The sequence below is a fragment of the Lagopus leucura genome, unplaced genomic scaffold (assembly GCF_019238085.1).
Source record: "Lagopus leucura isolate 7727_CA_CO unplaced genomic scaffold, USGS_WTPT01 Super-Scaffold_100159, whole genome shotgun sequence".
NCBI lineage: Eukaryota > Metazoa > Chordata > Aves > Galliformes > Phasianidae > Lagopus > Lagopus leucura.
The window spans coordinates 29,069,647-29,096,632 of NW_024962335.1; the positions used below are offsets into that span (position 1 = coordinate 29,069,647).

At 39.8% G+C, this 26,986-nt stretch overlaps 1 protein-coding gene across 2 annotated transcripts in view; it reads left to right on the plus strand.

Moving 5' to 3' along the window:
* Window positions 1-6,007: 6,007 nt before the first annotated feature.
* Window positions 6,008-26,986, plus strand: part of GYS2 (glycogen synthase 2) — a 41,857-nt gene continuing 20,878 nt past the window's right edge. Inside the window, exons 1-5 of one of the 2 annotated variants that reach the window (XM_042890507.1) lie at window positions 6,008-6,076; window positions 6,346-6,575; window positions 16,694-16,875; window positions 19,134-19,325; window positions 20,092-20,277. In XM_042890507.1, coding sequence (XP_042746441.1) covers window positions 6,455-6,575; window positions 16,694-16,875; window positions 19,134-19,325; window positions 20,092-20,277 — 681 coding nt within the window. In that variant the 5' untranslated portion in view covers window positions 6,008-6,076; window positions 6,346-6,454. Of the gene's footprint in view, window positions 6,201-6,345; window positions 6,576-16,693; window positions 16,876-19,133; window positions 19,326-20,091; window positions 20,278-26,986 lie in introns of both variants that reach the window. The other variant, XM_042890506.1, reaches the window with a different exon arrangement.

The following is a 26,986-nucleotide window of genomic DNA, read 5'->3' on the forward strand; positions in this document are numbered from 1 at the left end:
TTTATTTGTAAGTCTGTATAGCAAGAAACTGTGCAAGCTTAGTAAAGCTGATGTTTGTGGTAATCAGATATCACTTAAGCAAGAGGTGGTCTTGTTCTGAGTTTACCTGCAGTGCTCCATTAGCTTCTCCTTTAGTAGTCAGAGGACAAAAAGAGGTCAGAGAGTTGGTGGCAGGATTAAACAGTAGAATGGTGTTCAACAGAACATATAGGTAGGTACAGAGTTTTTTCCTAGACTGGTAGTGTTTACGTGACTTTCATAGAATCTAATTTAGAACTGTGTTTTGTGGTAAGTAGGTGACTTGTGTCCTCAATTCCTCATCAAATTGCTGTTATCACTGTGTTGATACAACTCGCATCAGCCTTATGCAGCAACTAAATGGTACTTACTTCAATTTACAGATATAAATCATTACAATTATGTTGCACATTCTCAGTGGTATATAACCACAGAACTTTCACTAGTGTCAGTGTGATTAAGAGCCCCAAAATATTTAAGAGCCCCATCCATATACTGTGGTCTAGAATGACACACTGCCATAGCGTAACAAGGCCTCTCAGGACAACATCTGATTTTTGATATTTCTTTATCTATGAGTAGTTCTCCTTTAATTTATGTCTCTGAGCACAACCTTAAGTAAGTCAAAACTTTCAAAGCTTTCCAGAGATTACAATAGTTAGGGTCTTTCTAAAACCCACACCAACCACAGTGATGTACTCCATTTGTATAAATGATTTCCTGTGATGCCATTGCTTTGTGAGTCATTCTATGCAAGCAAAAGAGTCATGCAAATCATTAACTTCAATGGTCTACTGGAGAGGTCAGACTCACAAGGCTTGGATTTGTTCAGTGTCTGAAATGAGTAATTTACCTGCAAACATGAGCAACAATGCACAATATGGCCCAGGTACTGGATGTGCAAACTATGATTTCTATGCAAATATTTTCTCCATTATGCTCTCCTCTTTAAGAGCTCTTCAAACCCTACTTAGTTGTGTTTACACACTCAACATCTGAGGTAAAAAAAAAAAAAAAATCCAGAAAATCTTCAAAACAAAGTGAAGGTGGCACCTACCAGCAGCAATTTCTGGAAGGTAATATCTGTAATTCTTGCATAGTGGGATGTACGAAATGAAAATGCAAAGGGAATAAAAAAGACATTTTTTTCTGAAGTACATTTTCTATCTGCGCTGCCAGTTCCACATTTCAGGCAATGATACAGGAGTGCTATGATTTCCAAAGCCTCCGTTCATTCAGCCATCTCCAGTGGCGTCACTGGGAATGTGTAGACACGAGCAGTACACCTTAGAATTATATCAAACTCATTTTCCTATCCACATATGACAGTAGAGTAGTCCCTGATACACTCAGACTGAAGATCAGTCTGGGAGACTATTTGTTGTTGAGCTTCTGTTCATTATACATTTGTTTTTTTCCAGTGGTGAATGGTCTTGCATTAGAAAGAAATAAGCATTTTTTAAAATGACTTCTGTATTGTGCTGATTCTGAATGCTCTGGTGTGTATATATGTGTATATATATATATATATATATATTTTAAGATAAGAGTCAGAAGAATAAACAGAAACAAATCTTTGGACATTTCAAAGCATTCAAAGTCAATAGTGTGGATCTTAAAGAGACAAAAAAGAAGACCATACTCATGGATAGTGCCTATATTCCATTAAGAAGAATTTATGTTCATGAGGATCATTGAATGTAGTTAAATTTCAACAAGTATCTTAATTCTGATCATGGCACAGCCTTTTTTTTTTCTTCTTTTCTCTAATGAAGTCCTTACTGTGCCATAGCTGAATGAATGGAAAGGCCTCATTCAGCACCACATCTCTGAGTTTGCAGAACAGTCTTTCAAAGCACAGAAAGCTGGGCAAGCCACTGTTTGCAGACAGAGAAGTAAAATAATGCACTACTGCCCACTTGAGAAGACACAGATAAGCTCTGTGAAACCGAGCTGCTAGCTGTGATAACAATTCTTTCAATGTCACACAAGATAAAAGAGTAAGAATTCAGAACTACCCGGAGCTGTGTTTGTATATCTGTGAAAGTATTTGTGTCTTTGTCCATGAGTTTGCATCCTAGATGGGAGCACAACACCCTGTACAGTAGAGAGCTCACTTTATTAAATATCCTCTCATTGCTCTTCTTTTCCCTTCTTCCCTGTGCAACTCAGCCTGAGGGAGGGGCTTTTCTTCCAGGCAGAGGACCCCCATTTTGCTGGTTGTGTTGTGATTCTGTTTCCACGGTGTTTATAAAACTAAGGTTTGTCATGAACAAAGATTTAGTCAGAAGAATTAAACGGCCTTTTGTCAAAAGCAAAACAACACAGTAGACACTGGAGAACTCCTGTTAATACCATCAGTGCCACCTACTGCTCGATTTCCAGAGTACAGCTTGTGCAAGTAACTAATGCTACAAACCTGTAAAATTTAGCCCCGTGTTTATGAACATTTTTAATATCTACATATAATTTATTTCTACAGCTGACCCAGGTGCACTTTTCTCATTATAAATTCAGTCAATAAACAGTATTGACTATTTCTTCCCCAACATGCTCTTTCTTACAGCCAGAGAGGCTGAAGTTGATTTTCCAACTTTCTTGAGGTGGTTCTACAGGAGGGACTGAGGGGTCCCAACCAGAAGGAGTTAGATTTAAAGCCAGTAGAGATGACCACATCCTGGAATGTAACAATTTCGAAAAGAGCTTTATATGGGGCAGTGTGCTCCTATCTGCCTATATCTCTGCCTGTCAATATCCAGAGAACTGTAGGAAATTTAAACACAAAACAAAACACACACTGTGCCATTTCTCTTCAAAGACTTTTCAGACACAGCCTTCTTATTGTCCAAGATCTTGCAAGTGAGAATAGTTCAAGTCCACAAGCTGAGAACTTGGTGCAACCACCTATGATGCCAGGCCAGACTGAGCCATGTTGTATAATGCATTACCTGAGGGTGTTTGTGTACTTTGGTGATAACAGTAATATGCGAACATAAAGACTGGACTCAAAACCAGTTTCAGTTTTGTGGAAAGTATTTTTATAAACTACTGTTTTGTGTAGGTTTCCATTTTTCCAATTCAGCAGTTGTCCTTTCTGTTATATTACAGAAGAAGAAAAAAAATCTACAAGTATTGTACTTGGGTAAGGGCAACCCTAGATATACGTGCAGACTGGGAGAAGAACTTCTTGAGAGTGACCCTGCTGAGAAGGATTTAGGAGTCCTGATAGATGAAAACGCTAACATGAGCCAGCAGGGTGCGCTTGCAGCCTAGAAGTACAACGATATCCTGGGTTACATTAGAAGAGGGAGTGCCAGCAGGGAACTGTCCCTGTCTGCCTTCTTGACACCTATCTGGAGTATTGTGACCAGGCTTGGGATCCCCAGTACAGGAAAGATGTGGAGCTTTTGGAGAAACTCCAGAGGAGGACCAGGAAGATGATCAGAAGGCTGGAGCATCTCTCTTATGAAGACAGGCTGAGGGAGCTGGGCTTGTTCAGTCTGGAGAAGAGAGGGCTCTGAAGAGACCTCATTACAGCCTTGCAGTCTTTAAAGGGAGATTATAAACAGGAGGGAAATCAACTTTTTACACAGGTGAATATCAATAGGACAAGGGGAAATGTTTTTAAATTAAAGGAGAGGAGATTTAGACTAGATGGCAGGGGAAAGGTTTACACAGGGTGGTGAGGCAGTGACACAGGCTGCCCAAAGAAGTTGTGGGTGCCCCATCCCTGGAGGTGTTCAGGGTCAGGTAGGATAAGGCCCTGGGTAGCCTGATCTAGTGGGTGGCAACCCTGCCCACAGCTGGGGACAGGAACCAGGTGGGCTTTAAGGTCCCTTGCAGTCCAAGCTATTCTAAGCTTAGTGACTTCCTATCTCTACAACAAAAAATGGCACATTCTTCTAGCGTTAGCACTGTCCTCTTTTCTCTACTTGCCTCTCAATGCACTTTGCATGGAGAATAGAGTGACTTTTTTCCTTTCTGCTCTTGGAACTGCACCCCCACTGCATATGCTGTAGATATGCCCATTCTTACTAACAGAATATAACCTTGCTCCTGGAGAGCTGTTTTCTTTCTGTAGGATCACAGGTACCAGCATTAAAGAACTTCTAAAGAACTTCTCTATTGTGAGGATTATGGAGCACAGGCACAGGCTGCCTAAAGAGGTGGTGGAGTCTCTAGAGATATTTAAAACCTGCCTGGATGTCTACCTGTGCAACCTGCATTAGCAGGGGGTTGGACTTGATGATCTCTAGAGAACCCTTCCTACCCCTGCAATTCTGTGATGCTCTTTGAGCTGATGATCCTTGCAAACCCACTTGCCAAGGCTAAAGGAGTTGTACCATCTGAAAGTCTGAAAATCTCAGATTATATGAATACCTTAAAATGTTTATTACTTCGACCTCAGTTCACTGTTCACATGTCTTTTAGGTTTGTTACAGCTGCTGAATGCCTGGGGGCAGCGGATTGCCATCGTTCATCTGGCATCGGTCAGTACCCCCGCTATCCCACTGCTGGCTGATGCTGTACCCTGGCATGGCGGCCGGGCTATCGCGCCGTTGGGAGGCGGGCGCCCCCTAGTGGTCAACAACGAGCAGCACACGCGGTGTGCGAAACGGAGCCGCCTGGTTCTGGGGTGGCACGGGGCTCTGCGGTTAAGATGAGTTTGTGGGCTGGCTTGGATTTGCCCTCTCTAGTCGTCACCTGGAATGATATTTGTGAGGCTGTCAGCCCCGCCTTGGTTTTCAGAGAAAAGGGTTTTCAGAGAAAAGGGTGACTTGGGCAGATTTGATATTAGAATCATAGAATGGCGGAATCATAGAATGGCTTAGGTTGGAAGGGACATCAAAGATTATCTAGTGCCATCCTCAGAAATGGGGTTCAGAAATGAGGAGACCCCCGCAGTATTACAGGTTTTGCATCTAAATAACGTGAGCCAGCTGCTCTGAGGTAATACATTGCCTGTGTGCTGTTGTATACACGTCCATTCTTGCAGACTGGCAGCATAATGGTAAACAAGAGATGAATACGGTGATGCTGTGACAAAGCAATGTTGGCATATGTGGGCCTTAAGCTCTCCCACAGTTCAAATATTTACTGGTTTACGGCATTCCTTACATTTCTATTTTACAGGATGCTGTCCATTCCATGCAATTATGTAAATTGCAGTATTTATTACTGGTTCCTATATAGTAAAGAAAAGGAAGTCATAACTGTATTACTTTTATATAGATGGGCGGCCTGTCTTCTAAACCTATCACCTTGGACTTGCTCCGTCCATCTATGCTGCTATGAAGTCCACGCCTGCCGTTGCCTTCCATAGAGCTAGTGATGCCCTGGATATCACCTGGAGATCTGGAGATCTGGTCAGCGCTGAACTCTGGATTTTGGGCAAGTTGTTTTCTAATCTCAGACTCTGACTGAGTGGACACAGCTGTCCCAGAGGAGCTAGGCTCTCAGCATAAGCACATAAGTATCATCACAGTAGGCAGCTGCTCTGTGGGTCTTGGGAGGTCTTAAGCTGCAAGCTCTGCAGATGTGTGCACTCCTTGCAGCATCCTAGCTTTGTCCTTTGTGCTGCAGCAAGATGGGTGCATTTTTTCCCTGGGCCCAGAGGCCAGAGAAAAAGAGAAACCATGTGGAAAATAGGGGACAAGATCTGCAGGGAGTGCCACCAAAAACATGTAAATAGAGCAACTGTAGCTCTGTCTGTAGAAACTCTCAGATATGCAGACCTGTCCTAAGGCAGAATGAAACCAACAGCTTGCCCAGAGAGGGAACACAGCTGGAATTCGCTGTGGAAGGCAAATTGTGTGAGGCAAATTAGTGCTTTTGGACTGATGGACTGAACAAGAATAGGTAACAGTGCTTAACCTGACAAGTAATCTTAGAGGCATCATGTAGAAAGAGCTTGTTTACCCTGCTGGCCAGTGGGTAGAGAAAGTCTATGAGTGGTAACAGGCAGGGGAGGACTCGGGGGCCGGACTCAGATCAGGTGGTGAACTCAGAGTGTCCTCTTTCCTGGAGTTTGCTCGGGGCAGTGCTGAATTTACAGCTGGTGAGTTTCAATTGTTCCTGAAGGGGAAGATACTGAATGCTGTGACTGGGGAGCTCAAAACCAATTTTTACCTCCCTTTAGGGGCAGAAGAAAGGCCTGCCCCCAAAGCAAAGACCTTCCTCAGGTCAGTCTTTTTTAAATTCTTACCTCTGCCAGCAGCTGCTTCTCAAGCCCTGAGGATTTCACTGAGCCAATTTAATGCTGGTGGTCAGACAGTTTAAACCCATTAGCTGCCAGCTATCTGAGTAAATTTTCTTCTCCAAACCCAGCGCACCGGCAGACCACTCCAAGCAGAACTGCAGAGAAACGGCTACATTAAGCGGACATTTGAGTACAACTGTTGTGGCCTGCGTGGTGAGCATTTAGGGGCTGAAGAAAATGCCACTGGCTAGATCACTGTCCATGACCTCTCTTAATGGGCTTCCTCAATGGGAAGATGAAGACCTACCAGTGGAGGACTTGTTGCTCTTTGAAGTTTCTTGGGAAGTTACCAACAAAGGTTTGTACAACACTCCTAAGAGTCAGCACTGCTGTTTTTGTGGAAGTGGGAGGAGAAGTGTAGGATGTGGTCATGAGGGGCATTAAAGGGAGACGGGGCAAAAGCTGGCTGCGTGTGTTTTGTATCGGCAGGAACAAATGTGGCATCCATGTTTGTGTGTGGGCTGCATCTGCATGTACTTCCGTGGAAGGAGCATAGTAGTGTCAGGACATGTATTTGTCTGCACACCAGTCACCACCAGGGTTGTGTTGTTTAAACAAACATCTAAGTGTTATGCCCAGGTGTGCATGTTTATGAATATACAGACATTCCTTTGTACGTATTTAGATTTTATCTTCTATGCAAATTCACTTGGGAATATAACACATGAAAATAGGCTGCAAAACAAACAGTAAATTCAGAGAAGTTAGTAGTTTCTCCTTCTATAGCAGTGTGGAAAAGAGGCCCAATTTGAAATAGTCACAAATAAACATAGTTGCATTGAAACCACTGAACAAAAACAGACGTCAATGACCAACAGTCTTTACGCCAGCTGAAACCCTTTTGGACTGGCTTTTGCAAACACAGGTAGTGCCAGACAGGGACTTCATGTTTTGCACACGTGTACAGATTCAAAATCTGCTCACCATGCAGTGTTACACATAAAGTCTATGCTACTTGTTACGCAAAGATCTTTCTGCCTCCATTACCAATTCCTTCATCAAAATATACCCCTTTCATAGAATGGAATCATTTTGGCTAGGTGCAGTTCACTAAGGGGGGACAGGCTCTATTTTTGCCATAAAAGCAAATTAGTATGAGTAAATGATTGACCTATGTGTCTTATTGTCCTGGCAGATAAATAAAGAGATTAGACTGAAGAGAGGATCTGTAATCTGCTAAGATTTTAACCCTAACGAGGAAATATGTGTGAGAGGAGCAGAGTGCTAGGGTCTATCACTCTGGTGGAACTAGAATTAATATTCTGTGATTGCTTCCAGTATTTAGTCTGCACTGAACTGCGCTTTTACTTGCCCAGGAGGATCAATACACAGAGGTAGTACAGAATAGCTTTTACACTTTGAATCCCTGTGGGCTTATCTTTCAGTAGTTTTAGTCAAGTTTTTTGAGGTACTGTCAGAATTTGGAGCATGCAGCATTTACTTTTGCAGCATGCATGGTAAGTAAGCCACTGGCAAGCAGATGGCAGCAGAAATCTGGGAAGTTCAGATGTCCTCCTTCACATTTCTGAGCCCTGTGCTATTTACATACTCTGTTATCTGGACCCCCTGGCTGTGGATCCCCAGAGATCACACAGATATTTAAGAAAAAGTAAAAAAGAATTAGATGTATCTGTCTTTATGTGAAGAATGCTGAGAATGTTTTGATCATCCATACAGCTTTTAATGACCTTATTTCTAGCTGTGTCAGTTGATTTGGCTGCACTGATTAGTTTCGTGTTTTATGGGAGAACTAATATTTATAATAGAGTGAACATTTTTTCAAATTAGTTAAAAATAAAGGTGCTGTTAATTGTCCCAGGTGTCAAACTCATATGTCCAAATGGAGCTGACACAGCTAGACATAGCAAACAGTGTCTTCATTAAAACTGGATTTCTGTACAAAATTCCCATCAGCCAACCCTGACTGGAAATGTTTGTGCAAAAAATCTTCAATAAGCCTATTTCAGCTTACTTTTCTGTGAGCCTTTATATTCTTGCTGCTGAAGGCTTTTTTTCCTGTGTGTTCCATGCAATTGAATGTCAAAGTCACATGATGAGATTCCCCAGTGACCTTTTTATAAACAGTTCTTGGAAAACGTTAAGGCATTGGGCTTATAAGGAAAGAGAATAGCCAACAAGAGGGAGAGTCTTCACAGAAGATACACAGGCTTAGGAAATACAATCACACCATTTTCCCCATCCTCCTTTAGCGTAAGGAATAACTGTTCATTTTACTAAGTAGCCTGCCCCCACATAGATTTAATGCTGCTGCATGTTTCAGTGTTTTAGTTTTAATGTTGCTATCTATATTTCTAATATAGAGGGAAAGATAAGCATAAGCTGGGCTTATTGCCCTGACAAGCTCATTTGATGATTTAATATGATGGCTTAATATTTCTTTTCTGGCAATGCAAAGCTGTTTCAGCATGAAGTTAGCTCATGCAGCTGAAGTGGTGTAATGTTGCTGCTGCCTACAGGGGAGTTCAAGTCTTTATATGTGCCTTGTGTGTATCACTAGTTGATTGTAAGCAGTGCCCTTTGCAAGGAGCTTCAGTTTTCTGAACTTCACAAATACATTTGCCTTCAGAGTTGGAGGACAATGAAAGGTCCTGCAACTACAGGAGTATATGTGAGTATGTGTGAGTATATGTGATTGTGTGGTATGAGAGGGTTTTCATTTGCCAGACTGCCTGTTGGAAAAGAGGGTTGACTGGCATTTCCTTGAGCAGGAGGTGGTGCTGGTTGGTACTGAGGTCTATGATGCAGTGGAAGGAAAGGATTTGTCAGTTGCATGAACTCAATATTCAGAGATATGCAAGTATTCATTATTCCCAGAGCCTCTTAAGTTCTTTCTCAACAGCTGCCACAGTGAAGGTGCCTCCCTTTTTTAAGTCTAGTTCATTTAACACATGCTCTAACTAGCAGAGTTTTCTACTTGCCTATGCTTCCTTTTTATACTCTGTGTTCAAGTGCTGCCTGTGCTGAGTGGCAGCTTCTGACATAAGAACTGCAAAGCACCAGCATCTCAGTTATTCTTTTTTCCTCTAGCTTACATAGCCAATTTGGAGCATGAAGAGATAAGATAGCTGAAGGAGAGAATGAGAGATTAAAAAAAAAAAAGGAACTCATCTGGAAGTGTGACTCTCCCTCCACCTTACCCCCAAGTAAAGCAAAAAGGAACTTGCCGCTTAAAATGTGAGCACAACATTGACACCATCTTGCACTGAAAGTCTTCTGTCACAAATGTAAGAAAAATGTAGTTTGTGATACAAGATTCTCCCACTTTGACTCTCCACTGATGGGCAAGTCCCATACTGTGAAGTGAATCTACTGTGTTTATGTGGCAGAAAGGGACGAAAGCAAACAGGCAAGAGCCCCAGTACACTGCAGAGCTGCATGATCTGGTGGTAATCTTGGAGAAACTCAGCTTTTTTCACACTTCCTTCCCCATCTTTCGGGGCCAGTACGCTTCAGTATATCTAGATCTGGGCCTATCTCTATGCATGTTGCAAAAGAGGACTGTTTGCTGTGTTTTGCTTTTTTTTTTTCTCTCTCTCATAACACAAAGACCAATAGAAATGTAAGAACGGGAGCACAGAGCAAATTGGCGACAAGCTTTGTATATCTTGTGTCTGAAGCTCCATAGATGGAAATTGTCAGCAGGGAACCAAAAGCTACTACAGGAGCGTGGAGGCAACTGCAGCAAACTTTCCACAGTAATCTTTTGTCCTCAATTCCTCCTTCTCAACGTCTTTTAAATATTTTCCCACTGATAATTGTAGTATTTAACTGAGATAGAGAAGTGTAATTCTTAGCTGTAAGTTAGTGAGTTTTTGGATATGCATAGTGAGAAAGGCTGCAAACTCTGAAAATCTGATCTGTGCTCTTTGAAGATTCCTTTAAAGTCATTCAATTGATGCTTAGATTCGTATCTTTTGCTATACTTAACAGCTTTTAGCTAGAAAGAAGAGTGCTTAAAAATGCTGGTCTGACTGCCAGTTTCTATCATCATTCAGCTGTGAACAGATTGGCTCAAAAATCACTCATAGGTGAATCTTAAATATTTTTTTCCAGCCCTACTGGAAGGAACATTCTGTTAAAAACAAACCTTAGTTCATTTTCCCCTGAAGGGGGGAAACCCGTTCTGTGCACGGGTCCTCTGGTGAAAACCTGGACCCTTGGTTATTAAATCATGAAATCACTGAAGTCAGCAGGACCAACATTTCACTCTGTCTGCATTAAATGTCTTTCCATGGTGGAAGGTCTTTGGGAGAAGGTGGATGATGAAATCTGTCACACAGTTTTCACTGTGTGACACAGTTGAACCAGAACTCTTTAGAAAGTGAAGATGTGCTAGCATATGTCTTACATATAATACATATTTGTTATCCATAAGAAAAATCATCTTCTTGTGGGAAACTTAGCATGAGCACAGCATCATAACCCATCATGCTTCTGGATCTGGTGATATCTTGGCATCAAAGTAATATGAAATTAAATCCTTTGTATTTGAGATGATGCACACTGTATTGTGTGTACTGATGCAGGACTGTATTGTGAAAATCTGCTGTAAATTGCAGTGTTTTGGTATTATTTCAAAATATACTTCTAGTGCCAGAACTTCAAAGGATACAGATAACTTCTATCTTCTGATGAGTCCTGGACACAAAAGTAGCCAAAAAATACATTAAAAGTACCTGAAAGTATGTGAAGAGGCTGTGTATTTTTTGATTGACATTGTTTTACTCCAAAGATAGTCACCAGATACACATAATGAAAAATTCAGAATAGAACCAAACATTAGAAGAAATGAGACCGGGCCCAATTTTATTATGTCTATAGATCAGAGACAAATTTTGAGGGGAAGGGGTGAAATAATAGTTGACGTAACTAGTAATTGTGGCAGTGAAGTCATTTTAGGACAAGAGGGAATGGTTTTAAACTGAGACAGAGGAGGTTTAGGTTAGATATTAGGAAGGAAGTTTCTCACCCAGAGGGTGGTGACGCACTGGAACAGGTTGCCCAAGGAGGTTGTGGCTGCCCCATCCCTGGAGGCATTCAAGGCCAGGCTGGATGTGGCTCTGGGCAGCCTGGTCTGGTGGTTGGCGACCCTGCACATAGCAGGGGGTTGAAACTCGATGATCATTATGGTCCCTTTCAACCCAGGCCATTCTAGGATTCTACAATTTTGAATCCTGAAGTTGGTACTACTTCCCTTTTGGATTCCATGGCAAGCACAGCCCCCAGAAAAGCTCTAGTGCCTTCTGTGTCAGGCTGTGGCAAAAAAGATGAAGTGCCCTGGGAGCACCCTCTGCCTCTGTAGCAAAGGTGTGCAGGGAAGGGCTCCTGCCTCTATCCTGCAGGTGACAGTCTTCCTGTCTCAGTTTTGTAGCTTCTCGTGCCGTCTCTTTACTTCCTTTTTGGTGTCTGCTGCTGCTTCCCTCTGTCTTTCCACAATGTGGGGTAGGTAGGAGAGCAAGTGAAGTGAACAGTAGGTATCTCTGGCAGCTTTGAGAAGTTTGGGCCATTCCCTGCTCAAACATTCCCACCTGCACAGGCCATTTTCTAGAAATGAATTTCCTGCATAATCTTGCAAGTTGTAGCCCCTTCCTCATCAGGTGACAAGGAGCATTTGCAATGGGTCTTTCCATGTGATATTTTCAGCAGAAATAGCATGCTTTCTGCAGTGATAGATCTTGCACAAAGATCTCCAGTTGCGAAATCAGGTCTCTGCTTCTGCATAATGCTGTCCTCAGTAGCGATGTGATACAGGGAGTCCATTCTGACTCACAGACCGTTTATTTATTTAAATAGCTCTGACATCTGTCTCAGTGTCTCAGAAGGCACTAATTACTGCTTGGACTTTAAATATGCAGCAATAATAATACACTTGAAATGGGGAAAGAAGTTAAGAGGCTGAAGTAATGAAGATGATAACTTCTTAGATAAATGCGCAGTTATGGTAAAGGGTATGAAAAAATTCAAACTTAGGAAAATAATTTTATGAAATATTTTCTGAGCAAATATTTTGTTTTCATCATTTTCCTTTTGAAGAGGTCACTAAAAAGAAGTCAAACTTTCTCATGTGGATTTTCTTTCCCCAAAACTTTTTTTTTCCCCTGCCCCTACCAGTTTATTTTTCCCAAAAAAGAGGGAGAGGATGAATGGAAAACAAATGAGGGTAATTATTTTTTCTTGATTTCTTTTTTAACTTAATTTCCTCTTTCTGGTGGAAAAGTTAAAAATAAATTTTAAAAACAAATAATAGAAACATTTTTTTTCTCTCAAGGAGGTTTTAAAGTTATCAGAACTTAAAATATTTGCATGAAATGTTTCAGGTGGAATTAGAACACTAAATTGGTCCTGGAAGCACTCAAGGCCAGGCTGGATGGGGCTTTGAGCAACCTGGTCTAGAGGGAGGTGTCCCTGCCTACAGCAGGGGGTTGGAATCAGATGATCTTAAAGGTCTCTTCCAACCCAAACTGTTCTATGATTCTATAATTTATTCACATTTCACTATTAATTCTTCACATAACAGAACTTCAGAGGCTGCATACAGAAACCTAAAACATCAGGGGATTTTCATACATCCTTACTGTTTGGGAACTTTTTATAGCTACAGTATGACATAAAAGTATGTGATTAGGGACAAACAAGGTGATGTATCATACAGGTGAGAATAATTTAAGAATCCTGTTAGGATCTGTGTATTCAACTTCAGCCTAGCTCTGTTAGTTGGTAGAATGTGTAATATACTGATTACTAACGTAAGTATTTCCAGTGGATTCAAAGCCACTGTGCAGATATAATCTGTCTCTTCATAATATATAACATGTTCCTTGAATTGTTTTGGGAAAGTGAATTTTCCAAAGTCTATGTGTTGTTCTAGACATTGCTCTTTCCTTCTCAGGTTGTCTTTTTTTAAGTTAAGCCTGACCCTTTTAACATACGCACAGTTTCACTCGCCCAGTCAATGTAAGTTTACACAAAGATGTGCCTTGTGAGTCATATTTCCACAGTGGCAGAGAAAACAAAAGTAGATTTGAGGACCAAGTAACCCTGACCTTTTATCGCAACTATCTTCTGCAGAGTTTTTACTGTCCATAAAATGTACTCTTTTGTTTTTATCCTTAGTAATTCTCATTGCATTTCAGGCAAAATAGTACCCTCAACTGTAATTTACATTGCTGTGCGACAGATTATGGTGGTAGATCACAGCACACTCTCCAATTTTTCATTCACAACAGGCCTTCCTTTTTGACAGGACATGTTTTAGAACAGAGAGTAATGCTACACGAAATCTTGTGAACAGGATCACTCAGCTGTTGGCTTTGTAAAGTGATGTCCCAGGCCATTTATCTCTTTTAAAGGCAGTATCCGCAAAACTCAGCTGCCAACATTAAACACCTTGCAGTGTGAAAGGCACTGATCTCCACTCTTTTGATGGAGGGGAAAGCTCCATGCCATTGATGTCATATGTGGCTTTATCGTGTTATCTAATATTCTAATTCTTGCACATAGGTTTTTTACTCATTTCCATGTGGCCACCAGGTAACTTTGCACAAAAATCTCCCCCTATTATAAGACCAACATTTTTGCCAATAAAAACCAACTAGTTTCACAACTAGGATTTCTACTTGTTTATCTGTTTCGGATTAAAGTGATTTCTGTTCATATGATGACCTTTATATGAGAGCAGACAACGTTTATGTCATTGTAACCGCATGACATTGTAGATTGAATCTTCTGGCTTCTGACACCATTATTAAAATGGTGTATTTGCACAAATACAAGGTATTCATGTAGTTTCTATCAGCTTATGAACAGAGGAATTTGGAGCCACTTTCTTTGGACTTTTTGAAATCCCTGTCCAGAGCAGCTATGGTAGACAGTCATAGAATCATACAATCATGGAATCATACAATGGCCTGGGTTGAAAAGGACCACAAAGATCACCTAGTTGCAATCCCCCTGCTATGTGCAGGGTCGCCAACCACCAGACCAGGCTGCCCAGAGCCACATCCAGCCTGGCCTTGAATGCCTCCAGGGATGGGCATCCACAGCCTCCTTGGGCAACCTGTTCCAGTGTGTCACCACCCTCTGTGTGAAAAACGTCTTCCTAATATCTAACCCAAACCTCCTCTGTCTCAGTTTAAAACCATTCCCCCTTGTCTGACCACTATCCGCCTTCATAAACAGTCGTACCCGCTCCTGTTTATATGCTCCCCTCAAATACTGAAAGGCCTCAATAAGGTGTCCCCGAAGCCTTCTCTCCTCTAAGCTAACCAAGCCCTCAACCTTTCTTCATAGAAGAGGTGCTCATGGTGGCTGTGATTTAATTTCCTTGGCTTTCTGATCTGACCAAAGTACAGAAGAATTTTGCAATGCATAGATTTATTTCTGCAGTTCCATATCTCCATGATGTGGAACACCTTAACTGTAGCATTGATTTAGGAAGACATGAGAATCTTCTTAGATCCTGAATTAGTATGTAGGTTAGTAACTTAATGAAATAGTTTTATTTAGCAAGCTGCTAGATTGGAACTGCATTTGTATTTGTTTGTCAAATGCCTAGAAATCTGAGACACTTCGACATAAAAAAAATTAAGGTTGGGAACCCTTCAGGCATTCAGAACAAATGGCATGCTTGTAAAGAAAAAGATTTTAAGTATGCAAATTCTCTTTTAGGAACACCATTAGAAAGCATAGCTCTGGCTGCTCAGTTTCTCAGGACTGTAAGATACCAGGCTTGGGAGAAGGCTTTCTATACTTCTCAGGTGATACAGTTTAATTAGTTTGGGAACTAATCTCCTGAAGCCCTGAGCAACTTCAGCAGCTATTCTGTAAGGCATGGTCATTTGGAGCAGATTTTTAAGAAGAATCAGGTAAACCTTGAAGATTTTTTGCCATCTGCAGTGGTTATGCACTCCACTTGCACTTCTAGATACTCAAGTACCTTTCAAAATGAAGTGTGGATTGCTGAATGCTAGACAGTGATCACTTGCATTGCTGACTCCTTATGTATTTCGATGTTGTTGCTGAAAGGTGTAACATGGTCTTTTTATCTGAAGTATTACCAAATGCTTCCAGATTCAGTGGAAGGTGACATTTCTGAGTAGGAACTTTCATTATTTTCCTATTATTTCCTGGTCTGCAAATGTTGTTTGTATGTATCTGTTGAGCTTCATTTGTCTTACCCTGCTTAAAATCATCAGAGCTGTGACAAACATCTGTGATATATAGCAGCAGTCTCTTCTTTTGCCCTCCCTTCTACTTGATTGATCTAAGCACTTATCAGTGTTCTGTTTTTGTGGTGGTGGAATGGCCAATGCCTTGCATCGCAGGTCCTGTGACCAAGGGGGCTGCAAGGCTGCATTGCCAGTGCATAGATCACAGGGACAAATGTGGAAAACTGTCAGGGAAAAGTAACTAATTGAATCTAGCATCCCATATGCAAGACTAAATAGATTCTGTATTTACTCATCAGAAGATAGTACTGCTCTATTCTCTTAGAAATTCAGTACTCCGTTTACTTTTAAGATTAACAATATTGAGGTGGAAAGTGCTGCAGATATTTATATCGGCAACGTAGGCTACGTTCATACCAATTTAACAACTCTTTAGATTAGTGATGAACACGACACCTTTTACTACAAAGATTTAGGTTTAAATCCATTTCATGGCCAATAGTCTACAAAATTCATCACTGCCTCTACTTCTCTCTGTGATTTGTGTGAAACAAGCTGGAGGTGCCAGCCTAGTTATTACCACGTGTATTTCCACATCACAAAGTACATGTTTGAAAATGATGACTTCTTCATTAAAAAAAATAAAAAATAAAAAAAATAGCAGTCTGAATTTGAAATGCAGTAGAATCAAAATTAGGCAAGGGAAAATGGAAGCGTGAGCCTCAGGATTTGAATCCCATAGTCTGAGTGCAGATATTTGAAAAGGAGTGGACAACCTAAAAAAAAATAATAAATTGAATGAATATTTATGATGTGACTTCATACGCTTGAAAGAAATTAAAATAGTAATAATAGTAGATAAAATTGGTAATTAAGGCTAGAAAGCATCCATTTGAGATTAGAGGAGAAATTGAAGAAGAGGAGAAATAGGAGGAGAAATAGAAGGAAGCCATATACTGTTAACCAGAATTAAGCAAAGAATTAAATTGCTATTTAAGGATAACACATGGTTTGCTACCACAGCATACTCCTAAACTAAATGGTGAAGCTCTGGTTACAATTTAGGAGGCTGAATTTCTATTTATTTGTTAGATTCCAGGTTTCATTTTAAGTCTGAATATGCAAAGTGATTTAGTCTGTCTGACTCCCAGGTAGGATGGAACTTATTCCAGAGGTTTAAGGCCTGTTCCCATTTCTACTTTTTGTTCTTTGTGATCTTGTTTTTCAGTGGGAGGAATTTATACCGTGATCCAGACAAAAGCCAAAATTACAGCAGATGAATGGGGTGAAAACTATTTTCTGATTGGTCCTTATTTTGAGCACAATGTGAAGACTCAGGTGGAAGTATGTGAGCCTCCAAACCCTGCAATTAAGAAGGCAATGGATACCATGAAAAGCCAAGGGTGTCAGGTAAATCAGATGTGCTTCTGCTTCTCAGGACAACTAAGCTGACTTTGAGGAGATTACAGTTTTGGTTAATGCTCCCACTGTTCCACTTGACACAGCAGTCCTGGTCAATGTCACAATGGGAAAAGCTCAGATTCTACGGTTAGAACAGCAAAGTCGATTCATTACAGGTTATTTTTGAGGAAGAAACAGTTTATCCAATTAAAGGTTTTAACACTCATTTATCTGCAAGACTACTTAATTGGATTAATGACTTATTTCTCCAGTATCTAAATACAGTGAGATTTTAGTGGATATAATACGACCTTACTTTGACTGAACCCTTATGTTACCTTCAGCATTCTTGTGCTGTTGAAGAAACTTTAAGAAAAGCATCTCAGCATCACAAAATTTTTCTTATGAAGCACTGTGCTGAGTTGAAAGACACAAAGGGAAAAACCACAAGTGTGCTTAAGAAAAGCACCCAACTGATAAAGAATCTGCTTCCTCAGATCAATACAACTGACTATCCATTCCCTAGAAAGAGGGTTTAAGCTGTAGTACACATAGGGAGTTAATCTGTGTTTCTTGCTCAGATTTATTGGTGTTTTCTCTGGGACCTCAGATCAATCTCATAGCTTGACTCCAATAAACTAGTAAATTGACCATAAACTAGTAATAAAGTGCTTCTTATTCAGCAGTGAGCTAAAAATGGCACACCAGCTGTGGCACTGGCAATGTGTTATTTCCTTTTGCTATGGCAGTTCTTAGGTTCTCATGCCCTGCTATATGTTAAATACATTGCTGGAAATACATGAGCCACAGCTTGGGATAGTGTCTGTTGGGGATGCTGTTGTTGTACGATGCTTGGCATTGTTAAAAATGAAATTCAAACTGAAAGGTCTAATCTAACAGGAATATAAATCTGTATTTTTATCAGACTTTCCTAAGTGAATTATCAAGTTTTATGTGCTGCACCTGTTCCTTACAGAGAGATGTCTCTGCAAGGTAACGCTCCTTTGTTTAGATAATAGCAAAAGGCTTGTGGGGCAGATTATTTGCAAAGCTATACATACATATATATATATATACTTTATGCTGTTCCAGCATACATTCAGTTTAAGCAGTCAGCTCTGGCAGTCTGACATGTGCATCGTTCTGCTGGAGTATTCATATATAGCAGGAGATCTATCCCAGGTACGTCAAGTATAGCTTTGATCTCTAATAATGGCGCTTTAGATTCCAGGAGCTGCACTTATCCTATTATCAGTGTATTTGGATTTTGCTTATGTATCACAATGGAACCCTTTAAACCAGGGGACCTAGGAAAGCTTCCGAACTTGTCAGGTCAGGTGTGTTCCTTGCCACAACTTGACGCTGTATTTAAAATCAGGGTTCACACAGGATCCCTGCTCATCAACCTCATTTTCCTAAGGAAGAAACCAGAATAGCTTGAAATACGTATGTAAGGGCCTGAGCTTTCTTCATATAGCTATCTTTGATACAGCTTTTATTTTTTGTGCAAATAGGTCTGAGAACTTTAGTCTCTGTTTTCAAGACCTGCCCTCTGTCTCACCAGCTCTAACATTAGGACAGGATTCCACTCTGGAGAGCCCAGGGGTTGGTGAATTAAATGCAATTGAACAACAATGTAAAAGATTCCTATGAGCCGGGTGCAGAGTATAAACTGCATTAATCTACATATAGTACCTCATTATCCACAGTTAATATGCCTCTGCTGCTATAGCCATTTTGGGTTGAAGACCCAAATGAGTGAGATAATTTGAAATAAGGTGAAATAATTTGACTGTGTAGACTGCTGCAATGTGAAATGTGATCCAAATTGCATTGTGTTGCCTTAGGACAGTTCAGCTTATTCTCCTTGTTCTGCAGGTAGGTTATTATCACTGGAGTTATAATTCTGTTACAGATGTTTAAGTGTACTGATGCAGATAAAGATGGAAAGCTGTATATTTGAGGGCTGATATTTTTAGATATTGTAACACCTTCTGATTGTTTCTTCCTCTCTGCAAAGGGCACCAACTGTACTGTGTGGGCAGAATGAGGAAATGTCATGCAATTTCCACTTACCCCGACCTTTGATCAAGTATTACTCCATGTATTTTGCAAGGAAAGCCCACAAATCCTGGGTGTAGAGAACTATGATCCTTAGCATTCCTTATGTAAAATACGTATGATTTGATGGATGAAAATACTTGTGGAAATTTGTTTTCACATTCACTTTAACATTTTCTTCTTATATCTTTGCCTATTTTCTTTAGGTCTTTTTTGGAAGATGGCTGATAGAGGGCAGCCCATATGTCTTACTGTTTGATATAGGATCAGCAGCCTGGAATCTGGACAGATGGAAAGGCGAATTTTGGGATGCTACCAACATAGGGATTCCTTTTCATGACCGAGAAGCCAATGATGCTGTAATTTTTGGATCAGTAACAGCCTGGTTTTTAAAAGAGGTACAGTTTTTAAAATCTGGAGTTTGTAAAACCTCAGCCTTGTCAGCAGAGAAGAAAAGTTTTGGGATGTGGTTCTTGACCTAGATGAAATTTGTATTTATAACTTAAGTCTTATCACTTTAATTATGTTTTTCCAAGTCTTATGTGAAATGTGCCATGTCTTCACTGCCATTTCTTCCTGTTTTTTTTTTTCCCAACTCCTTTATTTGTCACTGGGTGTTCTTACAGATAAGATCCCAAGTTCCCTTTTCCTCTCCTACCATAGTCATGTTGTCACTCTCACAAACGTGTCATGAAGCCAGTAAGAAAGTTCTCTCAGCTGCTAGATTGTACTTTGCAGAGATGTTACAGACAGAATGAATGACAACACCATGACTTCCATTACTCTTACCACAGCATCCCTGAAAAAAACAAAACTTTTTCAATCTACAGAATCATCTCCATTAGAGGTGCTCATGACTTCTTTATTCATATTAGAGTTTCAATAGCAGATGAGCAAGTTGAAAGAATGAACAGTGACTGTCCTTGCCAGAGCTTCCCAGCGCTCTAGGAAGGATGCTGTTCTGAGGTACAAGTGAAGGACATGTGCTTTGTGTGCTAAGGATTAAGGCTGAAAGGAATCAAGACACATGACCACTTAAAACACTATACTGTTTTATCATATGAAAGAACACACACACAAGACAATATGAAGGAAAGTTTCTGAGGCTGGGATGATGAGCTGGATGATACACGTTTAATATATGTTCTTTCTAATTTTTTTCAGCTTTCCTGTCAGTTTGATGACAAGCCCAACATAGTTGCTCATTTCCATGAATGGCAGGCAGGAGTGGGTTTAATACTGTCTCGATCTCAGAAACTTCCAGTTGCCACAATTTTTACTACTCATGCCACTCTGCTTGGGAGATACTTGTGTGCAGCCAATATAGACTTTTACAACAATCTTGACCAGGTAAGAGACAGTTTTCTTATTCCTTCTCTATTTTTCCACCTAATCAGCTCCTGGTTCCTTTTCTGTTTATTGTGCTACACTATGTATTACATTTTCCATGCTGAGAGATCACTTAAGTAGCGCCACAGAAGAGTGATAGGTCATTGGTTCCAACACATAAGAAATGGTAAGATCTTGAGGTGTGCAGGACCTTGTGCTTTTGTCTCCATGCCATCCTTCAGTAGAGTCTAAAATACTTGTACTTCCTTCAGTTAACTTTAGGTTACCAGATTTTCACTGCAGAGTACTGAAAGTCATTCAGCCTTTAGTCAAGTCAGTGCCTTGGTCCAATCCACAGCTATATGGAATAATATTGCAGCTGTGTACAGGCTTGCCCACAGAGATTCATAACCTTCTTTTCAATGATTTGAAACATTTTCAAAAGCATGGGAGAGTTATAGGGCCAGACATCACTGCAAGTAGCTTTGAGAATCTTCCCCTTCATGTTCAGGACCAGTGATCAACTCAAGTAATATATGCTGCATTTTCTAAGTTAGTTAGCAGTCTGAGTAACTAGTAAATGTAAAACCCATACAGCTGTAGTCAGGTACAGCCTCACAACATTCTTTCTTTAATGAAAGTTTGTAGAAAAAAATAGCTAGTAGCTCTCTGCTTGCAGGAGATACCCTGTAGTGCCATTAAATGTTTTTGTTTGATTTTGCTGTTTCCTTTCCCCAGACTATTAATTCTTGCAAATTGTAAGTTCTACTTTCAAGCTTTTTAGGTTAGGCTTTGTTTGTAACAGAGAAGGAAGTATTTTCTGAGTTTAAAAGACCCACATCCACTTCTGGGAATTCTTGTAAACTCTTTAGTGGTTTTGGTTTTTGTTGTTCCTTTTCAGTCAAAGCATAACATAAACTAACATTTCAAGGACCCAGATATCTTTAGTACTGCCTTCTATGGAGTCACATTACATGATTTGGGATTTCTAGTGTGTTTACAGACAAATCAAGTACAAGAGATTCTTTTCATTCCAGTGTGTATTGAGGGCAGCTTTAGTCAGAAGGTTAAAACAACTGCTTTATTCACTGTTCAAGCATTTCCTTAGCTAAAAGCACTGAATAAAATGAATCAGTTTGTAACATAATTGATGTTTATTCCACTCTGTGTCAAACTTAAGTGTCTCCCAAAGACAAGGCTGAAGCAGTAGTATGATACTGTCCTTATTCAAAAGCACAGTAAACACAAGCCAAATATCCTCCCTCATATTATCTTCTGTAAAATCTGTCTTACTCTATCACCTAGGAGAACTGCTCTCCTGAATTAGACATCATTAGATATTAGATATGATCAGACATTAAAGAGGCAGCATGCCATCAGACCAAACTTTAGGAGTTTAGACATTCCTACACCCTTATATTCTCCTTATATGTATATACGCAAATTTTAATTACAGTCTCAGTACTGTATCTTTCTCTGGACAGAGCTAAATTGAAATAACTAAGACCATCTCATTTCAGATTTAACAGGGACTTTTCAGCAAAAAATTCATTTGTTCAACCTTGCATTATTAGACATAATTTGTTAGTGAGGAAGCTGCAATTTAAAAAATGAAAAGGTATTTAAAATGAGAAACTGGAGTTTAAAAAAGAAGTGGGAGGAGCTAATAGCTTTATAAATCGATTCTAAAAATACTGTCAGAGAATTTCCTTCCTTTTGTAAAGAAAATTAAAAAAAAAAAAAAGAGTTTCATATTCTGATTAATTTGGTGAGCTACAGGAAGTCTTGTGAAATAGACTCCTTTTCTGAAAAGCACTTTTTTTTTTTTTTTTTTCTTAATGATAATTTTGGGTCCTCATCCTTACCTGTGTACTCAAAAGAAAGTCATGAACTTGCATCTAAGCAGACATACAGATTTTGGTATATTTTTATACTAGTCACAGTATTTATATCATTTTTAATGTTCACACATTACATGGCCAGCCTTTATGTGATTAGCTACAGTGCATCCTATTCTGAATCTTCACAAGCCTAATTGGTAACAATTAACTATGTGATAAATATAAATACAACCAGTTTTATTCTAAAAATATATTGAATAAAACATATGTATGTATTTAAAATATTATAAACTGCTGTAGAAAATATTTTGGTGAGGAAAGTTGTGGATGTCTAGACCATACTCCTTTATGCCCTCTGTGTAAAGATTGACATTTACATGCAATGTTAATACATGAAACGATGCCAAACTCTTACACTGCTGTTTTTCATGCTTATAAGGTGCTAAAGTTCTCCCTGACAAATTTAACATTTAGTGAGAGATTAGATATTTAAATGAGGGCTCCTTTCACTGTAAAAAGGTCAGCTGGGCCCAAAAGCTTGTTGAGAAACATAAGAAGTTGATCTAGAGTTTGGTAATTAAATGATACAGATGTGTCTTCAGAGGGTATTGTTGCTGTCCTCCAGTAGTAAACTATTAAGGTCAAACAAGTGATTTGTGCAGTGATGGAAATTCTCCAGGGCTTTGTAATATTAAACCTTTGGATGAGACAAAATATTTTTAGTACATGTGAGCTCCTCCTCACAATTATGATAGCTGCTTTATCTGTTAGTGCCATTGCATGATGTTCTTTAAAGCATAATAGCAATAAACTTTACTTACTTTTGATCAGCTTTTCCTGGCTAGAATATATTTTCAACCAGCTTTAAGTACAGCAGTCAAGATGGGTGGGAAAGAAGCCACTGTGGTGTATTCTGTGCCAGACATAACAGAAAAACAGTTGCAATACCACAGGAAAAGGTATGGCCTAGTTGTACTTGGAGATGATCTGACATAAACAGCTCCTGCAAAGAAAAACAGGAAAATTCACGTTTCCTTTTGTAGTCCTCAACACAGTCCAAGAAAAGCCATGTTTGAATGCATACTAGAGGGGTCTACTCTGGTCACTGAAGCCAAGTGCTTTCTTCAGTGCTGAAGAGGAACTTAACAGTGGGATCCACAAATACAACCTTAATATGGTATTTGGATGCCTGAGAAAAGATGCTTGCCCAGTATCTTCAAAGTCCTTTCTCTCTCTTTCTTCTTTCACAGTTCCTTAGCTATGTTCTTTCTCACCGTTGTATTTCCCATTAGCCCTGAAATTCATGCACTGTTTGTCCTCCATTGTCCATCAGCCCTTCTGTCTTTGCACACACGCATACAAACACACGTATGCACACGTATATGCACTCAGTGCAGCACTCTTTTACCCCAGTATTATTATGCTCTTACAGACAGGCAGTACCAGAAGATACAAGCTGAGTTGAAAGATCTCTTCTAAAGATGTGAAAGTATTACTGAGATTTTCTTGAGTCTATACTGAAAAATGCCACTTTGATCCTAAGAAAGCTTAATATGTACCACTGGCACAAGTACAGAAAGTAGAAATGTATTCTCTAAAATAAGACAGTGAGAATATTTTGGCCCAAGTCCCATCCTGTTTGGAGTATCAGTGATCATGCAAAGGGCTGCGCAGAGTGGCCTGGCTGATATTTTTCTCTATCACTCCTATTAACAAAAAAGTCACCAGCTTCAACCTGATGGAGAAGTAGAAGAGAAGGCTCCATGTGATCTTCTGATAGTCTTTAGAAACACTGGATCTGTGAAAACTTGGCCTTCAGCTTTACTTCCTTTTGGTGGAAGAAACAATTAGTGCAAGGTTGCCACACTGTGATGGTTCTTTAGACTCCTGAAATCACTTAGGTGCCTGAACTATATGTCACCAGGACTCTATGGCTGCATTACTATGTTATCAGTCTGTGAGCTATAGCAAACCATTTGCAGGATTTGGGAACAATGAGAGAATTCAAAAATCAGTTTGAATATTGGTTGCGCCAATGTTATGAATTGATTGTTAAGGAGAGCAACTGAATCTGAATGGAAGTAAGGAGAGAGAATACTGTTTATAGCCTTATGGTCATCATGTATCGAGCCAAAATAGCTGGAAAAAAACAGGGAGCTAAAGACCTTTTCAACCTCTCCCCAAGCCATGTGTTATTTACCTTGGTCGGAGACAGGATCCTTGTCAGCATCACTGCTGCATCAGTGATACAGCATCACTGGTTGAGAGTGTGCAATTCTTACAGATGTAACTCAGTTCAGTTGGACTGAGAAAAATTCAGCTGGTCCTGCTCCAGTGAGAAGTCAAGCGTTAAATCCTTAACAGCATGCACAGGATCATAGTAAATACTAGAAATAAAACTGTTGTGTTCAGCAGCATGTAACAAACAGATAGTATGAGCTGAGGACCCCTGAGGCAATAACCCTGAGGCAACACTTCAGCTTCAGTTCCTTGATTCACATTTAAATCACTCTGATTCTGGAGTGAAGAAGGGAGGGAAAGCAGAACAAAACAGAAGCTGATTTGCACAGTAACTAGTAGTGTCTGATATTTATATTATTGTTCAAGCATCTGAGGAACCCTGTGTAAACAGATAGGGGTCATGGACTGCTGAACCTACCTGCAGTTTGCTGGCTTAAATCTTCTATAGTCAACACTTTCTTATTTCAACAAGCAGAATATGTTATGAGCTTCATTCCCAATACATATATTATCATAAGTTTAGCTGTGCTTAAAAATTTTTTCAGATCTAAAAGTCCAACCAGCAGTGCTTTTTTTGTTGTTTTTTTCCTCTTTTGCCTATGTCCAGTGTAGCTTTTACACTGATGCAAATAAGGTTTTGTATGTTGCTACAATAAAAGTTCTGTGAAAAAGGTCTGAGCCTGTTAAACCTTTTTCCTCCCCAGGAGCAGCTGGTTTATTGGCTGAAGATGGAGGATTTTAATCTTTTATATCTTTCTGCATTAAGGAATCTGCTTTTCTTTCCTCCTCTCCTTTCTCCTTTTCTTTCTCCTTTTCCTCCTCTTGGATTTTAAATAGACCAATACCTTTTATAATTGACTGAGAGACAGTGATAGTGATGGTCCATGTTGGTTCCTAGATGAACTAGGAACAATCTTTTGGGCAAATGATCTAACCTGGAATTTCACCTGGAAGGTGACCTGGATCACTGGCTGGCATAGCCAAGAAGTCTGTGGGCTTTGACCTCTGCTAATTCTTACTAAAAAAAAAAAAAATGGTATTATAATAGAAAATGCACTCAGGCCACAGACATGATCAAAGGACTGGAGCACCGCTCCTACGAAGAAAGGTTGAGGGAGCTGAGATTGTTTAGCTTGGAGAAGGCTCCAGTGAGACCTCATTTCAGCCTTCCAGTACTTAAAGGGAGCTTATAAGCAAGAGGAGAACTGACATTTTACACAGTCTGATAGAGAAAGGACTAGAGGGAATGGCTTTAAACTAAAAGACAGGAAATTTAAGTTAGGTATTAAGAAGAAATTATTTACTAAGAAGATGATGAGGCATTGGAACAGGCTGCCCAGGGAAGTTTTGGATGCCTCATCCCTGGAGGTGCTCAAAGCCAAGTTGGATGGGGCCTGAGGCAGCCTAATCAGTGAGTGGCAACCCTGCCCACAGTAGGGGGTTGAAATTAAATGAGCTTAAAGGTTCCTTCTAACCTGTCTTTCTATGGTTCTGCAATTCTGTGATAGGATTCTCTATGAAAAAGAAAAATAAAAGATTAGTCTCACTCTTCATAGCGTTTTTCCTTATGTAAGGGTATCCTGCCAGTGAGTAGCACTTCTATTCAGACCTAGAAAATTTTACATTCAGTTCATTCAAGTGTGACTGAAAATAGTTCAGAAAGGAGTGGAGAATTCTGCCTCATCGAGTCTAAAAGGAAAAGTATTGAAAATCTCAATGGAAATGAATCTTTGAGAGCTTTTATGCTGACAGTATAAGAGCACAAGCTTATGTTCCTCTTAGTACTGTATTGTCATACCTGTCACTGAGCTTGCTGTTAAACAAAGCTGATCCGCTTTAGTAGTAGCTAATGAAATCTGACTTAAGCCAGGAAGTATAAATTTTTGTCTTATTTGGCTGTACCACAATGCAAGTTCCATTTGCACAAAATAACAATCCATGGGAGTTAAAACTGATGTAAAGTAGCTTTTAAAAAAAGTAATTTTTATACACTTCAGACAATGGCAGTCAATGTGATGCTGTTAGAACTGAAGATCTTCTCATTCCTCCTGCCAGTAAACAAGGAATTTGAACTGCACACCTCCTCTCCAATTGCACTGCAGAATCACCTTGTGAACTTGAGCGTGTCTCTAAGTTTAGACACCAGAAAATATCTACTCATTCTCTACCTAAAATCCTCAGCTACCAATCTCTGTATCGTACCTTTTGTTTGAGATACAAACTACTTATACAACATTATCCAGTCCTGATGTAAAGCTCAAGGAGGAGAATCCACCTTATTTATGCAACATTTCACAACATTGGTCATTATCAAAACTATTGGGACTATGTGAAGAAGCAATCTAATATGAGAATCAGGAGCATGTATGCAGACTGTGATAAACAACTTACCTGTCTTTCTGAGAACCATTAATGCAGGTAGTGCAGTATTTTCTCCTTTTCTATTGTATTCTTGCACATTTCTAAATCCTTTACAAATTGTCTTTTTCAGTTTGAACAATGAATGTCCAATTTGAATTTATTACTTCAGTAACTTCTCAGTCTTTCCAGGAGAAGCATCATGCCAGTATCTCGTAGCCACTTGATATTCTCTTGCTTTTACCTTCAAAGATCCTCTTAGCTCTCTGAACCACAGTGTCATGCTGGGA